The sequence below is a fragment of the Crocuta crocuta genome, unplaced genomic scaffold (genome assembly GCF_008692635.1).
Source record: "Crocuta crocuta isolate KB4526 unplaced genomic scaffold, BGI_CrCroc_1.0 scaffold267, whole genome shotgun sequence".
Lineage (NCBI taxonomy): Eukaryota > Metazoa > Chordata > Mammalia > Carnivora > Hyaenidae > Crocuta > Crocuta crocuta.
In genome coordinates, this window is record NW_027531899.1 from 1,095,428 (window position 1) to 1,104,084 (window position 8,657).

At 55.8% G+C, this 8,657-nt stretch overlaps 2 protein-coding genes across 5 annotated transcripts in view; both read right to left on the reverse strand.

Annotated features, from left to right (window-relative positions):
* SELENOV (selenoprotein V) overlaps positions 1-3,149 on the reverse strand; it is an 11,475-nt gene extending 8,326 nt beyond the window's left edge. Inside the window, exons 1-3 of one of the 4 annotated variants that reach the window (XR_013337457.1) lie at positions 2,053-3,149; positions 396-489; positions 40-64 (exon numbers count right to left, since the gene is read on the reverse strand). Coding sequence is in view for 3 of the 4 variants with exons in the window: in XM_077773645.1 (XP_077629771.1) it covers positions 40-64; positions 2,053-2,990 (963 nt within the window). In the remaining variant the exon portion in view is untranslated. The remainder of the gene's footprint in view (positions 1-39; positions 65-395; positions 490-2,052) is intronic. The other 3 variants (XM_077773645.1, XM_077773646.1, XM_077773647.1) reach the window with 3 other exon arrangements.
* The window catches only part of DLL3 (delta like canonical Notch ligand 3), a 12,853-nt gene continuing 6,482 nt past the window's right edge, over positions 2,287-8,657 (reverse strand). The window contains 4 exon segments of the mRNA XM_077773626.1: positions 2,287-2,353; positions 3,204-3,304; positions 7,996-8,080; positions 8,318-8,657. The exon segment at positions 8,318-8,657 is cut by the window's right edge and continues 23 nt beyond it. Of these exon segments, the coding sequence (XP_077629752.1) occupies positions 3,260-3,304; positions 7,996-8,080; positions 8,318-8,657 (470 nt within the window). The 3' untranslated portion in view covers positions 2,287-2,353; positions 3,204-3,259.

The following is an 8,657-nucleotide window of genomic DNA, read 5'->3' on the forward strand; positions in this document are numbered from 1 at the left end:
TCCAGCCCTCCCCCCACCTCCAAAGTCAAAACTACTCACACGAAGGCTATAGCTTCAGAGGCCGCTGGACGCCGAGGGAAAGAGAAGGGAGACAGAGAGAGATGGAGAGAAGACACTGCATTAGTATCTCCTCAAGCCCAGAGGGAGCCCGTGAACACAGATTCCGATTCCGTCCCTCCACGGCTTGGAATCCTCCCATAGCGCTANAACATAACAAAACAAAAAAGCAGCCTTCTGTATGGTCCACATGCCCCCACAGGATCTGCCCCATTGCCTCCATTCACTCCCTGGAAGTGCTCCTTTGCTCCAGCAAAGGAGGAAGGAAGGAAAGAAAGGAGGGAGGGAGGAGTAGAATCTAAAGCACTTTTGCAAAAAAAAAAAATTCATTGACATACACTGAGACTTCTTCTTTGAGCCACGTAAACTTATGACCTTATATGAGGCGTCTCATGGAATCATCTCAACAACCCCGTTTTACAGATGAGAAACCTGAGGTTCAGAAAAGGGTGTGGGTGACTGGTTGTGATCTTAACAGGGAGGACTGGCTGAGCTAGGTAGGGCTGGGCCTAGGATGTCTCCGACTCCCAACCCAGTGCCCTGCCCCCTGCCCACCCACCCCTCCCACCTCGGAGCTCCTCGTCTCTAACACTGCATGCCTCCAACACTGTATGCCTCACCACAGGGCCTTTGCACTGGCTGTTCCCACTGCAGAATGCTTTTATCTACACGGCTCCTTCTCTCCCCTCCTTCAGGTCTTTGCTCATACTTCATCTTCTCAAGTAGGCCTTTCTGACTACCCCGGCTAAAATTGTGACCCCCTCCCCCCATGCCTTCTGCCACTGGCACTGATCACCTTCTTGGGTTTTTTTTAAGTTTACTTATTTATTTTGAAAGGGAGAGAGAGAGAGAACACAAGCCAGGGAGGGTCAGAGAGAAGGAGAGACAGAATCCCAAGCAGGCTCCGCACCATTATTGCAGAGCCTGATGTGGGACTCGAACCCATGAACCGCGAGATCATGACCCAAGCCGAGATCATGGCCCAAGCCGAGATCAAGAGTCAGACGCCTAATTGTGCCACCCAGGTGCCCCAGCACTGATCACCTTCTAAGATGCTAGATACTGTACTATGTGCCATATTTATTGTTCATTCCAACCCCCTCCACACCAGAAGGCGAGTGTCATAAGGGACAGAGATCTCCATCTTATGCACGGCTGTGTCCCTGGTGCCAAGGACAGGGCACAGGGAGGTGCTTAATAAACAGTGGTTGAATGAACGAGTTACTCCATCGAGTCAAAGAAAGAGCTAGAAAGGAGGAGAAGGGCAGAGAAAGAGAGGGGGAGGTGAGGAAGCGGGGAGAAGGGGACAGAGACACATATAACTTGGGGAAAGGAACAGAGACAGTGAGTTGGGGAGAGAAACCGAGGAGGAAGAGACCACGTGGGAAGAAAGAAACTGGGGGAAAAGTGAGACTGGGAGAGAGAAGGTTCTAAACCAGGAGAGAGGCATGGAGATCGGGGAAGGTCACTGCTGTTGTGCTGTCGTTGATGGGGAGGCTCAGCTCGGGGCCCACTGATGAGGACGGAAGCCAGCCTCCTTCCAGCCTCGGCCCTGGTGGCTCCTCCTCCCCTTGCGACCTCAATCGCCCTCCCAACACCCGGCTCTTCACATAGAGGCCCCCCTTCTCATCACCGCCTGAGACAGGCCACCCCTGACCACCCAGCCTGACATCCCCCACAGCCCCTGCCCGCGTCCCTGGGCACAGCTTTGGGGGGAGCTCTCCATCCATCCTCAGCACAGGCCTGGCCCGCGGGAGGGGGGGGGCATACTCCAAAATTAGTAAATGAAGGAGAGTGAATGAATGAAGCTCAGAGCAGAGATTCGAAGCCAACAGTTAGTTCCCAAGGCCCAGAGAAAATGACAGGCGGAGCCGAGTTTCCAACCTGGGAGTGGCGGCTCCCCCCGGCCTCACCCTACCTTCGAAGCCCCAGCGCCCACCCCCTCTGGCCTTTCCCCAGGGGGAGGATGGCAGGTGGGGGCCAGACGCCCCTCACCAGTAGATCACTCGAATCAGGATCTTGCTGTCCTCCGGTATGTTCTCGCAGGCGGAGGCGAAAGTGCTGGCGAAGGAGTCGGTCTCCAGGATGGGTGCCGGAATAAAACCGGGAGTGGAATCCATCAACTTGGTAGCTGGTGAGTCTGCCTTTGAGGTTGATCCAAGGATGGGCCCCAGGAAATCAGTGGCCGTTGGAGTGAGGGCAGGAAGGGGCTCTTGGGTGGCCCCCAATCCACTGGTGACGGTGGGCATCAGTGAAGGATCCTTGTCCGGTGACAAGGCGGGCTTCAAAGCCGATTCTGAGGGTAGATCCAAAGGTGGGGCCGAGTTCGGGAAGGCTTCCGAGGCAGGGACCGTGGCTGTGATCGGGACCGCGCCCGGGGAGGAGGCTGGGGCTGCCGTCCCGGCCGGAGGTGGGATCCAGTCTGGAGCGGGCAACAGGACCCTGGTCGAGATCTCTGCGGGAGCCGGGAGCTGGACCCGGGTCGAAGTCCCAAAAGAAGTTGGGGTCTGGACCACTGCCGGGGGTTGGACAGGAGTCCGGGTCCAGACTCGGGTTGCGGTCTGGACCGGAGTCGGGGTGTGGAGGAGAGTAGGGGTCCAGGATGAGACCGGAGCCTGGACGGGAGTCAGGGTTCGGGCGGAGGTCGGGGTCTGAACGGGATTTGGGGCCCGAGCCGGGATCTGGGCAGGATTCGGAGCCTGGACCAGCGTCGGGGCGTGGGTGGGATTCGGGATCCGGGCCGGAATCTGGACGCGATTCGGGGCCCGGACCGGGGTCGGGCTCGGGGCAGGATTCCGGGTCCGGGCTGGGGTGGAGGCCCGGGCTGGAGCTGGGATTCGGACCGGGATCGAGGACCTGACCGGGGTCGAAGCCCGGGCCACGGCCAAGCCCCGGACCGGGGAGGGGTTTGGGGCCCGCGCCCGGTTGTTCATGGGGTGGGGGGGTGAATGGGGCCCCGGGGTTGGGATCCCGCCCCGTCCTCCTTCCTCGGGCGGGAACAGCCTCACCCACACCAGGGTTCTAAAATGGGAGACCGCAAGGGGGCACTGTTACATCGCGTTCCAACCTGCGCGCAGGTTCTACTGCTCTGGGCCAGGGACTGGGCGGGAGGGACCCCCAGGTCGCACCTAATTCCTGGGCCCTACCTTCGAGGTGAGGAACACAGAGATAGCCCGAGCGCTCCTCTCACCGTCGCTAACATTCATGTGTTCAGTATGTTTCTTGAATGCCTGCCGTGTGCACGGTCCTGTGAGTACAGAGCCCTGATCAGGAAACCCCTGGTCCAGGGATGAGGTTCCCTGTCCAGCCGGGGGAACAGCCCCCTCACCACCACCAACAGCCCACCGTGGCCGGGGCTGGAGTAGGGGACGCACAGGCAGAGGGGCCAGAGATAAGGTGGGGGAGGCTCCGGAGCCTGCAGGCTCGCTAAAAGGTGCTAGAACCAGCCTCCGGCAGAGGGCGCCCCCTGAAGAAATAACTGGGTGATCGGGAGAAAAATAAAATAGCAAAAATAACAGAGTTTACAGTTACACAGTGCCAAGTGCTACACATACAAATAACCACAGCCAGGAATCAAATGGAAACCATCAGGGCCCAGAATCCTGGCACTTAACCACTCTGCAAATGGCCCAGTGGCACTGTGAGACACGGTCCCCCCCACCCAAGGTGGGGACCTGCCTTGTTCACTGCTGAGTCCCCTGCTCCTAGAACAAGAGCTGGTTTGTTCACGGGAGGTTGGGGCTGACCGCAGGGAGCCTGATGTGAGGCTCGAACTCCCAAGCCTTGAGATTACGACTTGAGCCGAAGTCGGATGCTCAACTGACTGAACCACCCAGGCGCCTCTGCTTTTATTTTTTTAATCACAGTTGCCTTTGGCTCTCCAAACATATTTGGAATGGTTGCTTTGAAGGCTTTGCCTGTTCATTCCAACATCTGGTCACTTCCCGGGGCGGGCAGTTTCTCCTGCCTCCCTCCCCCTCCTACATGCCTGTCTTATTTCCATGCCGATCTCATAATTTTTTTTGTTGGGAACTGGACATTTCAGATAGCACATTATGGCCACTCTGGGCATTGGCGCCCACTCCCTGGGGTTTGTTTCGTTTCCCTGGTTAGTGACCCGCTAGGTGATTTGTTAGGTCTGTTCTTTCTCTGGCAAGTGCAGAGCCCGGGGTGGGGGGTGCACAGCCTCAGTTATGCCCGGTCATCCTGGGCTGGGGGGTGTGGGCAGGTTCTCTGGGTCTTTCCCGACTGTTCTGCGCAGATAAGCACCACCAACTGTCAGCCGATTGCTCTACTGTCCTCATTGTTTTCAACACCACGGGGCATAACCTTTTTTCAGAGACAGATCCAGGGGAATTAGCGGTCCTTTGAAGGGTTAGCTCCCCAAGTCAGCTTGAGATTAGTTCTGACCGCAGGAGGGCTCCTCCCAGCTGGTCTCTTTCCTTGGCTCGCCGGCAAACTAGCCAGAACCTACCTATCCCCTTCCGTCTGCTTTCCACCACAACCTCCGCTGTTTCCGAGGCACCTTTAGGCTTGAACTTCTCCACACTCTGTTGTGATCAGAGTCTGTTCCTCTGAGTCCAGGAAAGATACGGAGCTGTCTGTTCTGCAGGTGCCTCTCCCAACAGACAAAATCTCTGAGCCACAGACCGAGTGGGGATGGGGATAACGGTAGGCTACGCGCAGAGTGACCCCACTTTAGGAGCTGAGCCCTCAGCGGGGTGAGGGGGCGGCCCCGGGTCTCCTAGCTTGCCCTCTGGATGTGAGCCGGGGAGCGGGGGAGAGGCGGACAGCCAGGCCTCCAGCACCCTTGGCTGTACCACGTCCAACACAGAGCCCCCCCCCCCGTTGGTGCTCCCCCGGAACTCAGCCTCAGCAACAAGGAGCTGGCGGCAGGATGAGAAAGGCTGCCGCTCTGCCCCTCCCCTGAGGACAGCCTCCCGCGTGGAACTGGGCGCGGGGAGGGAGCCCAGGCAGGAATGGGGGGAAGGGGTGCTGAGCGGGGAGGGGAGGGAAGGGGGGAGAGAAGAGGGTTTGGGTTTACTTGTTACTGATTCTCCCTGTTCTCACCAAATGTTTAGATTTTCTCGAATGAATGGTTATCAATTTGCTATGTGCCCTCAGATCATTGCCAGAAGCTTCAAACCATTGATTTGTTCTGTTTTTATAATTTGCACCAGTTTGCCGGCAGGCGGGTCTGCCCAGCTCCTCCTGAACTGAATGTCGGAAGTGAACTCCATATGGTCCGTTTTTAAAACACAAATGGTAGCGCCCTATACGTTCCTTTGCACCTTGCCCCTGGCCCCCGCCCCCCCGCCTTGGACAAAATATATACATGATACTTTCATATTAGCACCTTTCTATCTGCCTCACATTAACAGTTGTGTAATACTCTATTTATACATGGCCCCTAATTAATGTAACCAATCCCCTCTCATCAGACATTTAGATTGTTTAGCCTTTTGCTATTACAACCAACCACTGCAGGGGCGCCTGGGTGGCTCAGCGGGTTAAGTAACCAACTTTGGCTCAAGTCATGATCTCGTGGTCCATGGGTTCAAGCCCCGCATCAGGCTCTGTGCTGACAGCTCTGTGCCAGAGCCTGCTTCAGATTCTGGGTCTCTCGCTCTCTTTCTGCCCCTCCCCCGCTTGCACACTGTCTGTCTCTCTCAAAAATAAATACAAATATTATAAACCACCACTGCAATACAGATACCTTTGTGCACAAGTGAAAGTTTATGTGTAGTTCACGTCCTAGACACGAACCCTTCAGAATGAAGGGAATGTGAATTTTTCATTTCTTGGAATGTTTATGTATTTATTTTGAGAAAGAGAGAGCGAGAGCACGAGTGGGGTAGGGGGAGAAAGAATCCCAAGCAGGCTCCACACTGTCCGCACAGAGCCTGATGCCAGGCTCGAGCTCACGAACCTAACCATGAGATCACAAGCTGAGCCAGAATCCTGAGTCAGAAGCTTAAGCGATTGAGCCACCCAGGTGCCCCTGTGAATTTTTCATTTTAGAAGTTGTATTACTCTTCTGATGTTTTGTTTTGTGCGATACCTTATAAACATCAGGAGGTTGCAGGCAGCCAAGACAGCTGCATTTTCGGTGTTTAGAAACCAAGAAGCATGGCCCATGTCCACACAAACCCTGTGAGCTCTTTAGCACGAAGGCATCAGGAAAGACAACTGCATCCCAAACCTCTCACTCCCCGGCTCTGGCTCTGCAGTAGTAACCTCCCCCTTTGAGCCTCGACTTTCTCTTCTGTAAAATGGATCCCTTCTGCTCTCACTGGCTGGTTCCCTTGTTTTAAAAAGAAAGCACAGGTGGGGCATCTGAGTGGCTCAGTTGGTTAAGTGTCCAACTCTGGCTCAGGTCATGATCCCCCCATTCATGAGTTCAACTACTGCGTCCTGCATCCGGCTCCATGCAGACAGCTCGGAGCCTGGAGCCTGCTTCGGATTCTGTGTCTCNGTAAAAAAAAGTACAGGCTCAAAGTGACGTCACTTAGGCAACGTCACCAAACTGGGCTTGATACCCAACCAATTTGCAGCTTCATCTTCGCCCAAAAAACCTAAGTCTTAACAGGTCAGTCAGGAATTTTCTGGTCAGCACCCATAACGGGGTCACATGGCCCCTCTCCATCTCCCAAAGCAAGATGAGGTTAATTCCACAGTAAGACCCCGTGCCCTTCCCCTAGAGGAAGGTGACCTTGGCGTGGAACAATCCTTTCTTTTATAACTTTCTTGTCCCCTTCTCCCTCCTATGAAAACCTTCCATTTTGTACAACTCCTCGGAACCCACCATCCCCCCCGCCTCTTTGCCCCCAACCAGACAGGAGGCTGCCCAACGCATGAATCGCTTCATAGAGCCAATCAGCTCTTCAAACTTACTCAGCGGAGGTTTTGTTCTTTAACAATTGGTTTGCTGGCCCAAAGAATACTCGGGTATAGTAACAAACCCGATTTGGGGCACAGGGAGGATTCGGCCAGGCCGAATCACCTTACTTCCGGTCGCACGCTAGCTAAATAACCAAGACTGGCCAATCACAATACAGCATACTGCCGGGCCCCCGGGTCAGGAAGGCCACGTGACAAGCCAGAGCCAATGAAAGCCCACTTTACAGATGGAGTCGTTCCCAGACACAACCGAAGACCCGGAAGATCCCCCAGTCCTGAATCCTGCCCTGCTGAAACTACTACCCCCACTACAAGATTCTTCGTTCTTACGAACTAATACATTCTCCTTATTTAAGCCACTTTGAGTTGCTTCTGATCCCTCCAGCACGTCCTGTTATGCGTCCAGGAGACAAGATCTAGCCCCTCAGCCCCAAGACTAAGTACAAAGTACTTAGCCCAGCGAGTCAAAGCTGATCAAAATAAGAACCTTTATTGAGGTCTCTGGAGAGACGGAGAGAGGGGGGGAAAAATAGGATATAAATAACCACTATGTACAACTCCCAACGGTAAAGCTCTCCTAGCCACCCCCTCCAGCTCCCAAGTGTCTAAGGCAGAGTACTGGGCACCGCCAAGTAAATACAAAAATATCCGGGTTCTGTCTCCAGGCGCTGATGGACAAGGGGCAGGTCAGGCCTAGAAATGAAACGAGTAGGTGGCATTAGAAAGGGCTGCCCCTCTGCCTCCTCTCCCTCTCCCCAGGGAGGGGGAAACAGCGAAGCTCTGGCTGAGGCTCCCACCGCGACCTCACGAAGGCCATAGGTCTGCCGAAGAGAAGATGGCAAAATAGCTCCAAATGACAGCAAAAAGGCTGCAAGCTAAAACTAAATTACGCCAGAACTGAAAGGTGGCTTAAGGACCTTCCAGAGGCTCTCCCCTCCTCAGTGTACAGATAGGGTAAAGGAGGGCTCCGGGAAATGCAGGGGCTGCCTCCGCCCAGCGTGCCCAAAGTGCGCGGAGCGGGTAGAGATGGGTAGCTACCTCCCGGGCATAGATGGAAGGAGCAGATATGACGTAAATCGCACGAGAGTCTCCATCTTCAGGGTGACTCCAGTCTGCGGGCTGGCTGCGGGAGGAAAAGAAGATCCAGACCCTTCAAATTCTCAGATCTTGTTTTCCCCCCCACCACGGAGAGAACCCAAAGCCACCTAAGGGAGCTAAGGAACCACCCAATCAAAGAGGCCTGGGGCAGATAAGGGGAAGGAACCAATCAGGAGGGTGCATCAAGGAATCAAGCCAATTGCACTATGGAGGTTGGGGGAAGCAGCCAGAAGAACCAAGGCGAACGTCTGCGGCCCCTCACCTCTGGCCATCCTCGGAACCCTCCTGCGGTCTCCTGTTGTTGAGTGCATCTGGGGGCGCGTGCACAGCGGGCTCCGGGGTCCCCGCCAGCAAGCGAGACCCGGTATCCTGGCCAGGGCCACGGCGTCGCACGTGGACCAGAAAGAGCGCAGTGCCGGCCAGGCCCGCGGCCACCAACAGTCCCAAAGCCGGAGGCAAAAGGAAGCGCTGGGGGTCCCCCTGCCTCAGACCCGGCAGGGCCGCGGGTAATGCGCCTGCGCCGTCGTCCGCGCCGTCGGGGTGAACCGGGAACTCGCAGCGCGCGCCCATGTAGCCGGGCGCGCAGGCGCAGACGCGACCGG